Here is a 19,691-nt window from a genome sequence, read left to right as displayed (position 1 = left end):
TTCAAACACTATGTGCGTTTCAGTCATTTGAAAAATGTAAACATAGATGTTAAAATGTTATGTAATAGTGGAAGGTATGTGGCGGCATTGTTTAGTTGTGATACCACCATACCTTTCCAAACATGTACAGGTCACTGTGGCATGATGTTCTCATATACTGTACTGTATATATGATGCATCAGGATAGATTTAGAAAACAAAAATGGTTGTTACATTTTAATGGCGTGATTCTGTCAACTCTTGTGTACTCCTGATTCAAGGTTCTCAAACGGAGTCCAGAAACTTTTACTGGGGAGGGGAAAAAAAGGAAAATGAGTGCAATTGTGTGCCAATTGAAATGATCAGATAATATTTAAAAGTGATCAACTCACTTTAAACTACAAAGTGCAATTTCTGGAGAAATTACAATGGGGCATTGCTCTGGTAGATACAGATCTATCAGGTCACTTTCGTGTTGATTTGGGGAGAATTCCTATTGATATCAGGCCACTTCCGGTTGACATTAGGTGAAGGAATCCCGCCAGCCGAACCGCCGACCCGCGCTGGCCGGTGCCACCCCGACAATCCGGCCATATCCCCCACGTTCACCTTAGTCTTAACCCTTGTACTGACTCCATTTTGAAAGCTGGAAAAAGCCTTCGAAGCACAAGCTGACATTTTATTTACATCGACAGCGATCATACAGTACAGTGGGACCCAGGCGAGGATTCAGGGTCACCATATCACAAGTCAACAAAAGGTTCTCGAGAAAACAATGACAATGATTAGTTAAACATTGTCTTTTGAAGGCTCTCGCGAGAGCTGGAAGAAGGGTGACAAATAATTATAACAATATATTTGAGAGAAAAAGCATGTTATTTTGCCTCATTCAAATCTTAATATCTGAACATTTAAATATGTAAAACTAAAGAGCAATCACATTCGTAAATGAATGGCTTCTGGTTTTGTAAATGTAAACTATTGTGATAAAACAACAAAATTGCAATAACTGCATTAACTATTAAAGTGAAGTCTAAAAACAAATCTGAATAAGGAAAAACATTGCAATAAAATAATGCTAACTGGTTAAACTAAAAAGCGTAGCTGAGATCTGTCATGACAGAACCTCGCTTCAATGATATCTGGCGCCATCTAGCGTCGTGAATGGGGAGAGTAGCTGAGAGCTGTCACAACAGAACACCGCTTCAATGATATCTGGCGTCATCTAGTGTCGTGAATGGGTAGAATGTCTAGACCGCGAATATAAGACGACCCCCTCTTTTTCAATCTTATTTCAATGCAAAAAACACCATCTTATATTCAGGCCAATACGGTATATTAAATAGGCTCATTCTGTAGATTATGCTTTGTTGACTTAAAACTAGGGGTGAAAGTGGCTAGAATGTCTTGCAGGAACTCCCCGACTTGAAGGTCGCCACGGAGCCAGAAATTTTATTTATTTTTTTTACTTTTTGGGGGGGGCGGGGCAAACCTCCTTAAACTACTGAAATGCAAAGAAAACTGTTTTGGCACAGTTATTTCTATAACTCATACAAAAACTGATTTTCATTCAAAATTGTATTTTGTCAATGATTTACAAAATTAAAGTTATCAAAAACAGCAATAATCCCAACCTCCATCTCCTAATTTTTATTTTCCCATATTTCCTCACATACTAAATGCCAAATTTCAATTTTAACTACTTAAGAAGATATGATGCACATTAAAATTGAAGTTCATGTAACATTTACTTTTTTAAATAATAATAAAGATATGAAACATACATTCAGAAAAAATAAGTACAAATGACTCATATTTTGCAAAGTGAAATGGAATACTTTGGAATATTTTGAATATCGCGCAAGCATTGACTTTTTAAATCATAAGGAAATGAATAAGTAGCCTAACATAAATGAACAAATATAAATCCAAAGTGCACATTGACAGCTAAGATGTTCTGAACCTCCCCATCAGAGCTAAATATGATAAATAAGCCTCCTCAACTCTTTCCTTGCTCTTAAAGATTTGATCCATTTTCTGCTGCATCGCCCTTTTTTTGTCGCATCAATTCAAAAAACTTTTTTTTTTTTTTTTTTGTTGCTGTTCCAGAAAACATGTACTAGCTAGCTAACTATCTCTGCTGATCACATGTCAGTATGTCAGTCAATTGAACGGATAAATGAGTCCAGGCATTTTGCTTTGCCACGTGCATTTGCACATTGACGTGACTCATCATCGTCAGACTCGGATAACTGCAGCAGCTAGGGAAACCTTCATGTCGTCCGTGGAATAAAATAATATCACAATACACAAGCACTTTATTATGCTTGTTATTAACACTTGTGCATGTAAATCTGATGTTGGTAGATTGTTTTCTTCTTGGAGATGAAATGCATGTGTGGCAGCTCAGCATTAAAAAAAAATAAAAAATTTACATAACGTTTTGACAGTTGCCATCATATTTTTGGAATCGAAGCACCGTGTACCGGAACCTGAATCTTATACCGGAACTGCGTTCCTGACCGTTCTGGCCCACTTTCACCCCTGCTTAAAACTCACTTTTTCTTTTTACCGGTGAAATTTATACTGGTGCACGTGCCCCAGTGAAATAAGCCTGGCGATGTCTATGACCCCCACAAACAAGGTTAGCTGAGGAACAGAGTGATGTTGTATAAGTCCGTACAGTCCCTTTAAGGAAAACTGTACAAAGGGAATGCCGCTTTTGTAGAAAAGTAAATTCGCAAACGCGGACTGCTTTTTGATGTAGACTTTAAATATAAATGACCAAACGCTTACATATATAGTGTAAAGCAGTCTTTAATTTTCTTCCATTTTTTTAGGCCTAAAACTACAAAGCTCAATACAAAGATATTCACAGGAAACAACTAACAATGACATAAATAAGTTAAACGTTTTTACAGATAACGCGTCTAGTTCAAATGAAATCTTTAAATATTTTTGAGAAAAATTTCACATGATCCCACAAATATCTCAAGCATATTTTGACTCAACTTTCAATCACGAGGAGGCCGCAGTTGAGAGGAAGCACGCCGCTTTTCGGTCTACAAAATAGCCATGTGGTTGACTACTGGCCCAGTTCTGTTTTAAAGCCTGCCGGTCCAGCTTGTTGAGGCCCTGAGAGCAAAGACGCAGGTCTTGGACCATCTCGGACAAGGTGTGTAGATCCTCGCAGTCCAGAGGTCCCGACAACTGGCAACCTGAAAGCGCAACAAAAGGAATTTAAATGTACATACATCAAATGTTTTATCTACAAAAGTAGGTACCTTGAAGGTTTAAAAGGGTCAGCGGTCGACGTGCTTCTCGGAGTGCGCTGAGGATGCTATGGAATCCTACTGAGGTGATGGAAGGGTTTCCTGACAAATCTAAATTCACCAGGTTGGGACATGTTGGAAGACATCTAAAAAAAAAAAGAGGACAGCATCAAACAAGATATTACTTCTCATAAAATCTTAAGAGTTAAGGGAGCCAAATTTTAGGCTGTAGAGACTTGAACTCCTTATATACATATCAAGGGCGTAGGTTTGCATAGGGATGATAGGGACACACTAGCAACTTTTCAGGATGCTCAAATTGTCCCCACCAACCTATAAGCAACCTTATATGCATTCTATGAGTTCAGTTATACAGGTAATTTAGATTGTCTCCCCATAAGTTGTAAGGATAAAATTGACCCTACCAATATTCAGTGAATTATTTTCAGTTCCAAGTTATATTTACCCCTTTTCACTTGCTGAATGCGCTGGTCCATTTCCCACCCTCAATTGCACGTTTGATTGGCTAATGACTTGACCCACCCTCAACACACTCACATAGCCCCAACAGAAATACAGGTCGACATCATGTCACTTCTTCCAAAGACAATGGATATTAGTTTTTTTTCGGCCAGCAGCAGCCACCATTTTAAAAAGACGCCAATGTTGTAGAGGTGAGAAACACACCACTAATTTTGCTACAGAAAGCCCGACTGCATCAGAGTTAGCATAACATTAAACTGTGTGAACTTGCTAACCTGCAAAATTCGACTCATATGTTGCTCACACAGCACAACATACACACAACATAATCGTAACTATATACATAAAAAACTATAGAAAAAAAAAGGGGGGGGGGGTTGTTGGGGGGGATGCCGCGAGCTACCCGCATATCAATTAGTCAGGTTCATATTGGTGAGAAATGTAGCCCTGACCCCCGTTCACCCGATCTGTTTGGTCTTATCAATGTCCCATCCAGAGAAAAAAGTGTACATGCAGGTTATGCTGTTATATCGTCCCTACCAATGTCGAGACCAAACCTACGCCCTTGATAAATATGTATTAGTCTCGAACAATACATCATTTGAACATCGTCAACATGAACAAAGGCTTCAGAACAATGAAAGAGGTATGAGTTTATAAGTCATTATTTTTCAATCATTTAATTTTTGCACCATGAATGCAAATGGTCTGCTCACATAACATATTCCAAGCATCTTAGTTTGGAGACATCCAATGGTCACTGCTGTGCTAAGCTGTGACCAGCCCTTTTACAAAGAACAAAGGCTTCTACATTCACTTTTAAGGCAACACGCATATTGGCCCGAAACCGATATTGAAAAACCAATGTCGAGATTATCCGATATCATTTTAAAATGCGTTTATCGATGTTATCGGGTAGCCGATACTATCGACTCTCTTATCCCGTAATGATCTTATGCTCTCTTTTCCCGGCTACTCGGTAATATCAGACCACTCTAATAAATGTTTTTTTTTAAAAAAAGCTCTTAACCGTCATGTTTACATAATTTTGAATGCCTCAAACATTTATTTTAATGCTATTTAATGCTTTTTAAGGTCCGAATTTTGACAGAAATTCATTTAATAAACCCTGAATATACTATCACACTATATTGCAAAGATAGTTTTTTCCAACACTGTTCAGGCCTAATACATATTAGTTGTACAGTTCGTATAATTAATCGCGTTTGACATGTAAACTTGTTTCAAGCTTAACTAAAACACCACATTACATTTTCTGTAATGTCATTTGATTGCCTGTCATTATTTGTAATGCTTTGTCACCCTCTAGTGGCGCTTAAGCGTAACTAGTTTTGTAATAAAGGCTCAGCCTCCTTCCTATTATTATTGGATTAAGGTGTATTGTATTTTCTTAAATTGTTCTCCCGTGTTTTTCCTGTGGGTGTCGCTATCTCACAATGCCTGTTTTGCTTGTGTTGGCTAGTGAGCAATAGTGACGGGATCTGTCGTTCACTTGAGTAAACGAATCCATTCCGGATCGTTCAGTAAAAAGATTCGTTCAAACGAATGGTTCAACGAATCGTTTGCCCCCCTCATCTCCCTCCCCGCCCAAATGAATCGTTCGGTTAGTGAACGGGAAGTGACGTTGCCGAACGAATCACCAAAGACCGCTTCGCAGTATAACTGAACGGGAAGTGGCATTCTTGGTCCCTCCCTCTCTCTTGCACACAGGCTCCTCATTGACCGCTCGTCGTAGTTTCAGTAATGAGTGACAGGCAATATCATTCTGCTTTCACAGACAGCCTCGTCTCCCTCCCGCTGCTGCAAAAGCGAGGGAGAACTTCCGCGTCGTCTGTCCTAGTTCTATGGGCTCAAAGTCATGGCTCGTGCTTGCATTTCGATTGAGGACACTGTTAAACATTTTCCTTTTGTGGGGGGTGCGGGGGGTTGGGGTCGGGGGCGCACGGACTTTCTTTAGCATGTTCTTGATCACATTTACAATGCTTGCTGTCACGAAAATAAAAATAAATCGAAAGTTTAATTTCAAAATATGGAACGACCAACACATCATATTTACCTCTCACTCTGTTGTATTTTTGTTTTTATGCTCATCACTATTATTTTTAGTTACTATTGTTAAAACTATAAGTGTAAATAGCTAGTTGTCGAATGTGCTGCTCTGAAATAAAGACAATACTACATTTTGATATTTGACAGTGAAATTGCAAATCAGTATTAAGATGATCGGATTGAATTTTTGCACTGGTATTAATAAATAAAATAATCCGGTCAACTCCCCTGTCGTCCCCGCATCTCAGATCGTCAAATGCTGACGAGAAATGATTGCTTGCTCTTTACGATGTCGCCTTTCTACCCTCATTAGTCTGTTAAGAAAAATGTAGACAATATTGCGACATCTCCCGTGTCCATGTGCGTTGTTTTGGGGCGCTTGAGTAGCACATGACGGACGGATTGACATAATTTGTCAAACCAACCAACACCTGACACGAAAGAAAAAAAATAAAACACTTGGAAAAAATGGACATGTATATACCGTTTCATTGCAAATCAGTATTATGGTGATCGTATTGAATTTTTGCACTGGTATTAATAAATAAAATAATCCGGTCAGCTCCCCTGTCGTCCCCGCATCTCAGATCGTCAAATGCTGACAAGAAATAATTGTTTGCTCTTTACGATATCGCCTTTCTACTCTGATTAGTCTGTTAAGAAAAATGTAGACATATTGCGACATCTCCCGTGTCTGCGTGCGTTGTTTTGGGGCGCTTGAGTAGCGCATGATGGACGGATTGACATAATTTGTCAAACCAACCGACACGCTCTGACACAAAAAAAAAAAAAAACACTCGGAAAAAATTGACATGTATATACAGTTTCATTGCAAATCAGTATTATGGTGATCATACTAAATATTTTTTTCCTGTGCACATATGAGGTAAATATCGCTGCCATGAAGCCTCCTTATAGTCACAGTTCTTTGCCCCCTTCATTGCCGTCACGCGACCGCAGCTCAGCTTTTGCTTGCCTCGTAGCTACCCGTGTTTTAAATTACTGTAAATGTGATAGTATGTGGTAATAGGTAGTCGCGAGTCTGTTGAGAAAAGTAGTACACTAAACCATGCTCGCTAGATTTGTGTGGTGTTTTTGTCTTTTTGAGCTGCATTTGATAGGCTCCACGTTAACAAATATGTGACAAAGTCCTTTCCTTTCATTTTTTGATTCGTTCACCGCATATTCATTACTGGAAAGTCAAGTTAGCAGCAAGCTAGGTCAGGAACCGGAGGACCGAGTCACCGAACGGGAAGTGACAAAACTCAGTCTTGCCCCCCTGCCTGCACGCTGGCTGCTCATTGGCCACACGTGGAAGTGAGTGACATACGCCCTGATTCTGTTTCCGGTCCCTCCCCTGCCCGCGATGAGGCTGGCATCTGATTGGTCGTGTGCGATGTCAGAAGACGCTGCCGCTTGCTCAACGCCCTCCCACGCAGTGAACAAGCACCAACTTCATAGAACGAATCAGTGCAGATGGTGATTAGTTCGGTCTCGTTCACCCAAACAATTCGTTCAAAAAGAACGAATCGTTCGCGACCGATACAACACTAGTGAGCAACTGAGCATTGAGCAACAGCATAAATAAAGTGCTAGTGAGCAATAGCCTAAATAAGGCATTTAATCCTAATTTTCCTCGTTCCTTGATGTGCATCCAAGCACATCAGTAAATGATAACAAGTACGTGACTGTTATAGAGTTGTATTTTGTCTATTTAGTTCTCACTGTGACGTTGGTAAAATTCGTTAGCACATTAGCATTTATCGCTAACGCTCGCTAATGGAGTGGTTTATATGTGCATTGTTTATGTGGAGTTAGAATTACTCATTTTTGTACATCAAGGAATATCTTGGGACAATATAAGGCAAATTAAAGCCATTCTAAATCAGCAGTGGATTCTAATTGCCTTTATTCCTGTGCTGACCGGCACACCATCCTGGTTACAGTTTGTCCTTACCATGAACTAGCCCCACAACATCACCTGACGAACAAATTTGTTAGGTTCCAGCTCATTCTACAGACATTATCACATGACTACTCAAGCTCATAGCCAACACGGAGTACTGCAATGTAACTCAGTTGACTCCTATATCAAAGCAATATTGATAGGAATATTGCAATGTACATTCTAATGATCCATTTTCGACAACGCTGGTCTGTATTGGAGAATTTCAAGCTGGGTTACCCGCATATTGGCAGGTATTATAATGTTTGTTGTGTATGCAAGCATAATAAATCGTCTCGAAATATGCAAATGTCATCTCCGAACCTGGCCAATGTTGCTGCACTGCTGTCTGTTAACCCATTAGCTGCCAAACTGAGGTGGGTTAGTGAGCAGCTGTCCTGGAAAAAGGAAGGGGGGAGTTGGGAATCAGCACATTATTAATGTACGCATTATAAACTATTATTATATATCTTGACTTACGAGTGCGTGTACCTGCGACAGGAGGTTGGTGAGGTGCTCCAATGCCGGGTAATCAGTGGTGCCCCTACGCACGGCCGACAGGTCCAAGTGCGTGAGCGTGTGTAGAGGCAGCGTTTTTAGTACGAGCTCAAATCCCGTGGCGCCCAGTGCATTGTGGGAAAGAGTCACAGCCTTCAGGTGGCCCGTGCCTAGCGGAAAAACAAAATAGTTAGACCCAATTTTTTGCAGCATATCATTTTTGTGACAAACGTAGGTACTGTATGTGCCTTGTGCAAGTTGAGAAACATTAGCTGATAGGAGAAATGCTACTACCTGTCATGGCACTGGCAAGCAGCATGCGATGCTGTTGCAAGAAGCGAGACGTCAGACCGCAGCCGCGCAGAGACAAGTCCGCCAGGAGCGGGCAGGAAGACAGAAGTGACGAAAGACACTTGGATATACTGTCACCCAGTGGGTTTAGGCTGAGGTCTAACTCCTTCAGACTCTAGCAGGAAAAACAAACAACTGTTTGACATGTACTGTGAGGAAGAAATACCTACAGTGCTGACCAAAAGTATTGGCACCCCTGCAATTCTGTCAGATAATGCTCAATTTCTCCCAGAAAATGATTGCAATTATAAATGCTTTGGTAGTAATATCTTCATTTATTTGCGTGCAATGAAAAAACACAAAAGGGAAAAATGAAATCATTATCATTTTACACAAAACTCCAAAAAATGGCCGGACAAAAGTATTGGCACCCTCGCCCTAATACTTGGACGCACAACCTTTAGACAAAATAACCTCTGGTATACATCAATGACTTTCTTACAATGCTCTGCTGGAATTTCTTCTTTGGCCAAATGCTCTGGGTCTCTAAGATTTGAAGGGTGCCATTTTCAGATCTCTCCACAGGTGTTCTATGGGATTCAGGTCTGGCCACTTTAGAAGTCTCCAGTGTTTTGGGTCATTGTCCTGCTGGAAGACCCGTAGCCTCTGAAGGCGACCCAGCTTTCTCACACTGGGCCCTACATTATGCTGCCAAATGTGTTGGTAGTCTTCATAATGCCATGCACACGGTCAAGCAGTCCAGTGCCAGAGGTAGCGAAGCAACCCGAAAACATCAGTGAACCCCCGCTATGTTTGACTGTGGGGACCATATTCTTTTCTTTGAATGCCTCGGTTTTTTTTCCCCTGTAAACTATGCATTTTCCCAAAAAGCTCTACTTTTTTCTCATCTGACCAGAGAACATACTTCCAAAACACTTTCTCAGGTAAGTTTGGGCAAACTCCAACCTGGCTTTTTTATGTCTCTGGGTCAGAAGTGGTGTCTTCCTAAGTATCCTACCATAGAGTCCCTTTTCATTCAGAGGGCAATGGATAGTACGGGTTGACACTGTTGTATCCGTCGGACTGCAGGACAGTTTGAACTTGTTTGGATGTTAGTCGAGGTTCTTTATCCACCATCCGCACAATCTTTCATTGAAATCTCTCATCAATTTTTCTTTTCCGTCCACAACTAGGGAGGTTAGCCACAGTGCTGTGGGCTTTACACTTATTGATGACACTGCGCTCGGTAGACACAGGAACATTCAGGTCTTTGGAGATGGACTTGTAGCCTTGAGATTGCCCATGCTTCCTCACAATGTTGCTTCTCAAGTACTCAGACGGTTCTTTGGTCTTCTTTCTCTTCTCCATGCTCAATGTGGTACACACAAGGACACGGGACAGAGGTGGAGTCAACTTTAATCCATTTTAACTGGCTGCAACAGCGATGTAGTTATTGCCACCACCTGTTATGTGCCACAGGTAAGTAACAGGTTAATTACACAAATTAGAAAAGCATCATCTGATTTTTCAAAGGGTGCCAATACTTTTGTCCGGCCCATTTTGAGAGTTTTGTGTGAAATGATAATATTTTTTTTCCCATTCTCTTTTGTGTTTTTTCATTGCAAGCAAAATGAAGATATTACTACCAAGGGATTTGTAATTGTAATTAATTTGTAATATTTCCTTTGAATGAATTGCCAATTTTAAAACTTTTTTTCATATATAAAGGAGCGCCGCATTATAAGGCGCACAGAATAGACGCTACAGTAGAGGCTGGGGTTACGTTATGCATCGATTAGATGCCGCTGCGCTCAGAGTTGCTGTGAGACCCACCTTAACATTGATTCATATATAAGGAACATCGGATTATAAGGCGCACTGATGGCTTTTAAAAAAATTTAAGGTTTTAAGTAGGGTTGTTCCGATCATGTTTTTTTGCTCCCGATTCGATCCCGATCGTTTTAGTTTGAGTATCTGCCGATCCTGATATTTCCCGATCCGATTGCTTTTTTTTTTGCTCGCGATTCAATTCCAATCATTCCCGATAATTTTTCCTGATCATATACATTTTGGCAATGCATTAAGAAAAAAATGAATAAAACTCAGATGAATATATACATTCAACATACAGTACATAAGTACTGTATTTGTTTATTATGACAATAAATCCTCAAGATGGCATTTACATTATTAACATTCTTTCTGTGAGAGGGATCCACGAATAGAAAGACTTGTGACTTTGTATATTGCCATCTAGTGTATTTGTAGATTTTTCAGTAAATGATACTGTAGCCATGCCCCAATGCATGATGGGAAGTGGAACCATGACTGTGTAGTGCTACCAATTGATATATCTTCTCTGCGTTGGGAAATAACATAAGGTGATAAGAAAAAGATCAATTGCTACCTTGCTTCCCCACTTTGCTTCTCATGATATTTCTAATCGTAGGGGAGAGGGATTGTAAGGCTTTAGCCAATTAAAAAAAGCCTCCAAAGGCTGCCAAAATTCACTCTACTCATTTTACGCTGCCTTTTATCTCTCTATATAGGTAAAACGGCGCCATTACAGCTTGAGCGCGACAATGCGCGAGTGGGTCGTGCAGTGCAAGCATTAATTGCGTTAAATATTTTAATGTGATACATCTTTAAAAAAATCAATTACCGCCATTATCGGGATAAATTTGATAACCCTACCTTAAGCCTAAACTAAAGACTCTGGATGAGTGTAACATATTATGTCTGTAACGTTAAATTCAATTAGAAAACGATTTAATTAAAAAAAATATATATATATATATTAAAAAAAGGCATGGCCGATATTTTTTTGCCGATTCCGATACTTTGAAAATGACGTGATCGGGACATCTCTAGTTTTAAGGTGCACCTTATAATACGGTAAGAAAGAGGAAAAACAAGCTACTGTATTTTCATCCTTCTGCTGTTTATCACTGGTAGACGTCCGATCTGTTTGAAGCTGGAGGGATGGCAGCCAATGAATGAATGTTCATGTCTATGGCGGTCAATGGCAACCAATGAGTTTAATTTGGGGGCATTTCAGGTTATTTGCTGTTGATTAGGGGACATTTATGAGGTCACTTCCAGTTGATTTCGGGTTACAGAACAGGAAGCCACCCGGGAATGAAGAGGCAGTTACTCAAGTGACCTATAAATGCCCTAAAATGAACAAAAAGTGACCTATAAACGCCCCAAAAATGGGAAAGACTGGCGCAATTAATTACTAGCACTGGGACAAGGCCCAGGGCTGACATGAGCTCCTACTACATGTAAAATTCCACTATGTTCGACCAACTCGGTAAACTGTACATCTTTCCTTTTCCCTTGTCATTCCGCAAAAAGCCGGTCTTCTTCAAAGCATGTGTTTACTATATTGTAAATGTGTGAAAGAAAACATCATTTTCCTCGCAATCTGATTCAATACCATGATGGAAATGCTACGTACTGGAAACGCAGGATGGGCGAGTCCCTTTAAGGCATTTGCCGCCTTTTCGAGCCCCTCCCCGGTGACCCGATTGGCTGAAATGTCAAGCACGCAGAGTCGAGGCATGGTGGCGGCGGTGGCGACCAGCTCGGAGACCAGGTCATCGTCCAGGCGGTTTCCCGACAACCGCAGTTGGGTGAGGCCGGCCTGCAGTTTGAGAGCGCGGAGGAGGGCGGCCAGAGAGGACGTGGCCAAACCGAGGCCGCACACCAACACGGAGGCGCTCCCGTCCTGCACCTCGCACAGTCGGGTGATGCGTCTGTTTTCCACTGTGTGGACACACATTTGATTTCACAATTTTGAAACCAAGCACGTAGAATCTATGGAGAAGTCGATGCCCCTGCATGATAGCGCTTCCGACAGTGTTAGACTGGCGGCCGGTAAGCGAAAGTGGCTCATATTATTCAAAGTAGACACACTGTCACATACAAGTGGGTTGGAAGGAGTGGCTCACAAACACAATTTGGAAATGGTTAGCTTTTCACTATACGGTGTTGCAGTCTGAAATATGAAAACTGTAAATGTGTCTGTTGCTCACCCACTGCAAGGCTGATGCACGCCTTCTTGTAGCGCTCCTGTAGAGGAGGGAGGTCCCAGGATGACACCTCAGCCAACACCTGCAAAATCATGAGCAGTCTTCATGATGTTAAGAAAACATAATGCAGTGCATTGTTGTTTTCCTCAACAATTTTTTTCATGACGATTATGGGCTAAAACTCTGTCTTGGGAGACTAAAACATGACAAGACAAATGCCAGTTTGCATGTGACGAGACGAAAATGCGCCATAATTGCTGTCATATGTTCGCAATGTGACATTTTCTTATTGTACGTGTAGTTAGTCAGCATGCATCGTAGCAATGTTTGGGTCCCGTTACACATGTGACATGTTCTGCGCCGGCACCCTAACCGTCACCAGTGACTGCCAGGTGGTTTCCCAAAGATGTATCAAACCAGGCTGCCCTGCATGCTTGCTTTGTTTTGAAACACATGGTAAGATTGATCTTGGCATGAGAGAATATGCAATGTTGCTTTAGCCTTTAAAGAAAGGTCTGTGCTGAGAAATCAACACACACTAAATGTAACTATTAGCATTAGCATAGCATTCACTTTAGCGGAAACCCTGCCAGGAGGTTAACTCATTCATTTCCAAAGATGAACAGTGGTATGAAAAAGTAACGGAACCTTTTGGAATTTCTCACTTTTATGCATAAAATCACCATCAAACATAATCCGATCTTTGTCAAAATCACACAGATGAAAAAAAAAACAGTTTGCTTGAACTAAAACCACCCAAACATTTATAGGTTTTTATATTTTAATGAGGATATTATGCAAACAATGACGGAAGGTGGAAAATAAATGTGATGGTTCCCTTACTTAACATTTTGTGACCCCTCCTTTTGGCAGTAATAACCTCACCATGGATCATGGTCTTGTTGCAGCATCCATCCTTTTTTTTTTAGCTTCAACTGTCTGACAGACGGTCTCAATTCATGCTGTAAAACATCCTGCAAACCTTTTGGAATTCATTCTTCCTTTAATGATTGCAAGTTGTCCAGGCCCTGAGGTAGCAAAACAGCCCCAAATCATGACGCTCCCTCCACCATGCTTCACGGTGAGGATAAGGTGTTGATGTTGGTGAGCGGTTCCATTTTTTCTCCACACATGACGTTGTGTGTTACTCCCAAACAATTCAACTTTGGTTTTATCAGTCCACAAAACATTTTCCCCAAACTTCTGTGGAGTGTCCAAGTGCCTTTTTGTGACCATTTAATTAGCAACAATGTTTTTTTTTTAGACAGCAGTGGCTTCCTCTGTGGATTCCTCCCATAAACACAATTCTTGGCCATTGTTTTACATGTAGTTGGTGTGTGCACAGAGATATTGGACTGTGCCCGGATTTCTGTAAGTCTTTAGCAGACACTCTAGGTTTCTTTTTTACCACTCCGAGTATTCTGCGCTTAACTCTTGGCGGCATCTTTGGTGGACAAGCCACACCTCGGAAAAGAAGCAACAGTGCCTAAATCTCTACATTTGTAGACAACTTCTCTGACCCTCTGACAAAGGCGGAAGTGCTCGCCGAAACATGTCAGGTAAATAGAACCACCTACTATTGCCTGGGATAAAAGAAAAGGTTTGACGAACTTCTCCGACTGTCGATTGATGAACATCCAGACTTTGAGAGATGGTTTTGTATCCTTTCCCAGCTTTATACAAATCAACAATCCTTGATCGTAGGTCTTCAGACAGCTCCTCTATATGAGCCATGATGCACATCAGACAATGCTTCTCATCATGACAATTCTTACCAGGTGTGTGTTTTATAGTGGGCAGGACAGCTTTAAACCACCCATCAGTGATTGTGCACACACTTGACTTAAAATGTTTGGTAAAAATTGGTTTCACTTGCTCTTTAAGTCTCCTGAGGCAGAGGGTTCACTTCATTATTTTTCATCCTTCTGTCATGGTTTGCATGCTATCCTCATTAAAATATGAAAACCTATAAATGTTTGGGTGGTTTTAGTTCAAGCAGACACTTTATTTTCATCTGTGTTATACTGACAAAGATAAGATCACATTTGACGGTGATTTTATGCAGAAATGGGAGAAATTCCAAAAGGTTCAGATACTTTTTCATACCACTGTATCAAGTCAGGCTGCCCTGCATGCTTGCTTGGTTTTAAAACACATGGTAAGATTTGTGTTGGCATGAGAGAATATGCAATTTTGCTTTACTCTTTAAAAATCTGTTATGAGTAATCATCACACACTAAATGTAACTATTAGCATTAGCATAGTATTCCCGTTAGCATTAAATTTAGCGAAAACCCACACAAAGTTGACATTGTCCTTGCAGACGCTACAATGTGTGCTCGTTAGCAAATGTTTACAGACGATTACATCATGAGTATTCGTCGACAAAAACTAGACGGAAGAAATTTTGAAACGACCACATATGACTAAGAAGTATTTTTGTTCAAAACAATAAGAGGGAAACTTAAAAAGGGCTGCCAAAATCACTGATGGAGTGCAAACCTCCTCATTGGTGTGCAGGACGGCCAACAGCAGATCGTGCGGGGACAGCAGAGCCCCCTCTTTTTGCAGCGACAGGCGAGGGAGCAAGCCACACTTGTGGTAGTATCGCTGGGCCGCCTGCTCGCAGAGCCACGACACCGTGCAAGAGTCTGCATCACTACAACATATGACTGATTAACAATCGGTATCATAAAAATGCAAATTTTCTGATGAGTCTCAAACCTTTGTGGAACTGGGATGAGGAAGACATCATCTTGAACTCTGACCCGCATCCTTATTGGTGGGGGAAGAGACATCGGGATTGAGGTGGGCAACACTTGAGTCGGTGGCTGAAAGAAGACAAAAAAGAAATTCATATTGAAAATGCATGAATGTGCACTTGATTCACATTTATTGGAGCTTCACAATCTAACACATTGTATCTACGTAATTTATTTATTTATTTATTTTAATGATCATCATTGCGAACATTGCGACTGGTTTCAGGGGCAGAACTAGGGCTGCAGCTATCGATTATTTAAGTAATTGATTAATCTATCAACTAGTTAGTTCGAATAATAAAGTCATCAGATTAGGAACATTTAATGTGTTGCAGAATTAATTTCAGGAGATGGAAAAAAAAAAAAAAAAAAAAAGGCTTGCTAAAGAGTAATAAATGTAAATACCAAATACAAATCCTGTGTGTTTCTTTAAACTATGCAGAAGTGCACTTTCATAGCAATAGATGCATTTATATATATATAAAAAAAAAAAAAAAAAAAACCCAAAACAAGGATAAGCGGCTTGGAAAATGAATGGAATAAAATAAAATAAAACACCCAAACGGTACCAAAAAAACCCCCAAACAAAACAAATGAATATCTAAGTACAACTAAAGAACAATTGGCTGACTTGCATAGCAGAAGTCCGCTAGCTTAAATGCTATAAAATAATTCAGTTTTTTTTTTTTTTTTTTTTAACAATGCGCTTAACAAATCATTCAAACACATATTCCTACAAAAACCCGCTAAATATATCTACAAACTAAATTACCAATGCATAAAAAACAAATTAGCTCAAACGAAACCATACCTTATGTTGGTCTTAACAGGGAGCAGCTGGATTCAGCCGTGTTAAATGAGGTATATCATATACACTGTTGCCACTAGAGGGCAATATATCCACCCGACTGAATAAAACAATGCAAACACTCTCAAAACAAACCATTACAACGCCACTCTAATTAAACGAATCCTGAAAGGCTTTGAATCAAATTTTGCTGCTTTTTCCAATCCAATTACTCAAGTTAATCGATCATTGCAGGAGGGTCCCGTTTATGCTCATCGCACCCAGGCCCTGCTCACATTTGTTCAGCCACTGGACTGGTTCATGTATTACTTATCCGGTTATCCATTTTAAAGCCAAATAGAGTGTGTTTGTGCTCAGATTTGCTGGCAACCAGTTCAGAGTATTCCTGCCTACTGCCTAGAGTTTGCTCATGAGGATAATTGGTACAGAAATTTAACAAATAAAGAGAATTTGTACTAGTTTGTGGTCTAAAACATGAATATGTAATTATGTAAAGTAGTTCCCTGACCTGTATTTGCATAAAGTGAAGTGGCGGAGGCGTCTCTGGTCTGTCGTCGTCATCTGTCAGAGTGGGGCTATGCGACCTAGTGACTTCTCGCCTCCCTAAACGGACCATCCCAGGTATTTGAGTCATTTTCACCTGCTGAGCCTTTAATGAGCTGTTCCTTTTCAAAGAGGGCCCCCTGGTGCTGGATGGCTGAGGTAGAGAACCTGAAAGAATACAAATATTGAAGAAACTATAAGCACATCAATGAAATCGAATAGTTCTCACCCCTCGGCGCATTCACTATTGCAGCTTCATTCCCTCTTCCTCCATTCTGCTCAGCTCGTAGTCTCCTCTTCTTTTTGGGATGATTTCCCGCCAAATCATCCTCCAGCCAGTCATCAACCAGGTATTCCTCCTCGGGAACCAGTGCCGATTTGCTGCCGGATGTAAGTTGGAGCGTGCCGGGGAAGAGTGGCTCCGTTGAGCGGTCTTGCAGGATGGTTTTAGCACTGCCTAACCCTCGGATGGCGCTGTGGTACTCTTTCTGTGCGAAGACGCCAGGCGCGGAGTGATTCCTCCCACTTTCTCGGCCGGTGTTGATAACTAAATCGGCCTCTTCATTTGGAGATGTCTCTTTTTGATTAGTAGCTACTGGTATGGAGACTCTCTGGCGGACAGAACTTATAGTGCTGTCTGAGTCACTATCATCTGAAGAGCTGGTCTTATTCTAAAAAGAAGACATAACATTTTTTACATCACAAAAAGCAATTGAACAGGAGTTATGTACAGTAATGTCACATATACAGTGCGAAGACTTCGGTAGCGACCTGCTGGTTCCTTTTTATTTTAAACAGTGACACCTTTTGAAAACGATATATGGCAGAAAACACTCAGGTGGCTTGAAGTTCCGCTCTGAGACCCACAATTTGGCCAAATTTCAAAATTGTCCGATATGCATGTGTGATAAATCATTTGAAAGCTTAAAATCTCAATTTTCTGCGGGAAGAAAACATTTGAACAGGAGGGCATTTTTTTCCTTTTTTTAAAACAGCAAAACCCTATCTGGAGGTGAGAGCACGTGAGAGCAGAATTACAGACGCAATGACTTTAACAAGATATCATCGCGTACTTACCTTGTTCCGATCCAAAACTCCATGTAGCATGTAGCACTGAGTGCCAAGACACAGCTGTGAATGGCCACAGCTCGATTTTTGAGGGATTTATGGGCGAAACATGGTAATATAACAAGGGTCGCGATGCAGAAATCGCAGACATCAAGGAGTGGTCGAGTTTTTCATATATTTACCCTTTTAAACGTTTTTTTTCCATTTTTTGTTGTTGTTGTTTGGATCGATTATTCATCATCTAACATATCGGAGAAAATGAGACAGTAACAAAAAAAATACAATTAAGCAATAGTTATGAAGTAGATATTAGCAGTGCAACGGTTTGCGGTTCAAAGCCGAACCGTACGGTTCGTCCTGCACGGTTCAATACGCCTTTATGAACCGCGCCTTTTCGGTTTTGCAATTCGTTTATTCCGAACGCTTGTGGAATGAATTGGTCGAGCTCTGTGTGCCTGTGTGTGACGTGAAACACAGCTGTGGAGAATTTCCCGCCCCGCAAGTAAATGTCCGATCGCTGTCAAGCACCTGTGAAATAGAAGCCGAGTAATGCCCTCTCTCGCTTACGAGCGAAGTGAAACTGAAACAAGAAAGAAAACAGAAAGCTACGGCGAGCGGAGGAGTGGAGAGACCGAATTTTGAGGAAGAACCGGCTTATTTCAACTTTTGCGGTGTGGCAACATTTCGGTTTCCCCGTGGACTAAAATGTAGAGGGAGAGAAAATATTGAAAAAAAACAACAAAAAAAAACAATTTGCAAGCATTGCTCAGCACTTGCTCCCTATGCTAATCACAACACTTATAACATGACTCCGGCACCTTAGCTGGCATCACCCATAGATATCACTTTCCCAGAGCAGGACAACCCCGAAGATGACACCAGTGAAAACAGCCAACTAACTATTTTACTACACTAGCCAAAGAGCTAAGAGGCATTTTAACAGTTGAAAATGTTTACATTTTAGGTGTTTATTTCATTTTCTTAAAAGCAAAATAAAGGCAGTTTCAAAAAAAAAAAAAAAAAAAAGCAAAACGCAAACCAAAACCGTGATCCCAAAACCGAGGTTCAAACTGAACCGTGGGCTAACTGAACCGTTGCACACCTAGTACACATCTGTGACTTTTTTACAGACGCCATTTTTTTGTTATTGTGACCTAATTTGTTTAGAAGTTTAAAATATGTGAATGAATAATTTTTTTAAAGTTTTTTTTTTTTTTTTTTTTTTTTTAAACGAATTATGAAACATCAATAAATGATTCTAAGCTAAAAACGACAGACATTTTGAATAATGAATATAATTAATGACCTTCATTTTATGGCTGGGTTGAAACAAAAGCGGTTGCGCGACGTCTGTAAACGGGGGTTTTCAGGGTAAAACAGACAAATTAAAAATAGTTCGGGGGCTTAATGCACCATGAATCTGCTATGGCAGCATATTGTTCTATCAAACACAACAGTTGTTTTGGCTTAAAATACAGCAGTTTTTTTTAAAGAGGAGCGCAAGAGGAGAAACTGCTTTTTCAGTCTTGTGTTTTCCGCCATATCGATTCTTGGTGGGCGCATATTGATTACCTTTTGGCCTACAAAGTGTCTCTACGCATCACCTTTTCGATAGATTATCACACCCCTAAAATCCAGTACAATATCATTTAGTACCCCATAAAGAAGAGCAGGCTCCGTCCCTCTGCTTCGAAACCGCTGTGATGAACTGCCGAGCTGTCGCTTCTTGAGGCTATGATAAGCGTTTCCCTCTAACCGATTGCTGCTCCCGGGCCAGTCTTGGCTGGTGGCGCAGCCCCCTCCAGAGGACAAAAGCGGCTCGGAGTTTTCGGCATCGAACAGCTGGCTGTCCTGCAGGGCGTCAAAAGGTTTGGGAGGGGTAGTAGTGGCGGGTACTGCAAAGGGCAGGGACATCAGATCAGATTTAAGAGAATGATG

At 40.7% G+C, this 19,691-nt stretch overlaps 1 protein-coding gene across 2 annotated transcripts in view; it reads right to left on the bottom strand.

Annotated features, from left to right (window-relative positions):
- Window positions 1-2,801: 2,801 nt before the first annotated feature.
- Window positions 2,802-19,691, bottom strand: part of tonsl (tonsoku-like, DNA repair protein) — a 32,425-nt gene continuing 15,535 nt past the window's right edge. Inside the window, exons 17-28 of one of the 2 annotated variants that reach the window (XM_057859558.1) lie at window positions 19,410-19,648; window positions 16,915-17,356; window positions 16,651-16,853; window positions 15,297-15,403; window positions 15,075-15,231; window positions 12,576-12,654; window positions 11,999-12,306; window positions 8,542-8,713; window positions 8,230-8,417; window positions 8,074-8,147; window positions 3,264-3,397; window positions 2,802-3,197 (exon numbers count right to left, since the gene is read on the bottom strand). In XM_057859558.1, the coding sequence (XP_057715541.1) occupies window positions 2,998-3,197; window positions 3,264-3,397; window positions 8,074-8,147; window positions 8,230-8,417; window positions 8,542-8,713; window positions 11,999-12,306; window positions 12,576-12,654; window positions 15,075-15,231; window positions 15,297-15,403; window positions 16,651-16,853; window positions 16,915-17,356; window positions 19,410-19,648 (2,303 nt within the window). In that variant the 3' untranslated portion in view covers window positions 2,802-2,997. The remainder of the gene's footprint in view (window positions 3,198-3,263; window positions 3,398-8,073; window positions 8,148-8,229; window positions 8,418-8,541; window positions 8,714-11,998; window positions 12,307-12,575; window positions 12,655-15,074; window positions 15,232-15,296; window positions 15,404-16,650; window positions 16,854-16,914; window positions 17,357-19,409; window positions 19,649-19,691) is intronic. The other variant, XM_057859559.1, reaches the window with a different exon arrangement.

The sequence above is a fragment of the Corythoichthys intestinalis genome, chromosome 15 (assembly GCF_030265065.1).
Source record: "Corythoichthys intestinalis isolate RoL2023-P3 chromosome 15, ASM3026506v1, whole genome shotgun sequence".
Taxonomy (NCBI): Eukaryota; Metazoa; Chordata; class Actinopteri; order Syngnathiformes; family Syngnathidae; genus Corythoichthys; species Corythoichthys intestinalis.
The sequence above is the reverse complement of the archived record's forward strand: the minus strand, read 5'-3'. Positions and strand labels throughout refer to the sequence as shown.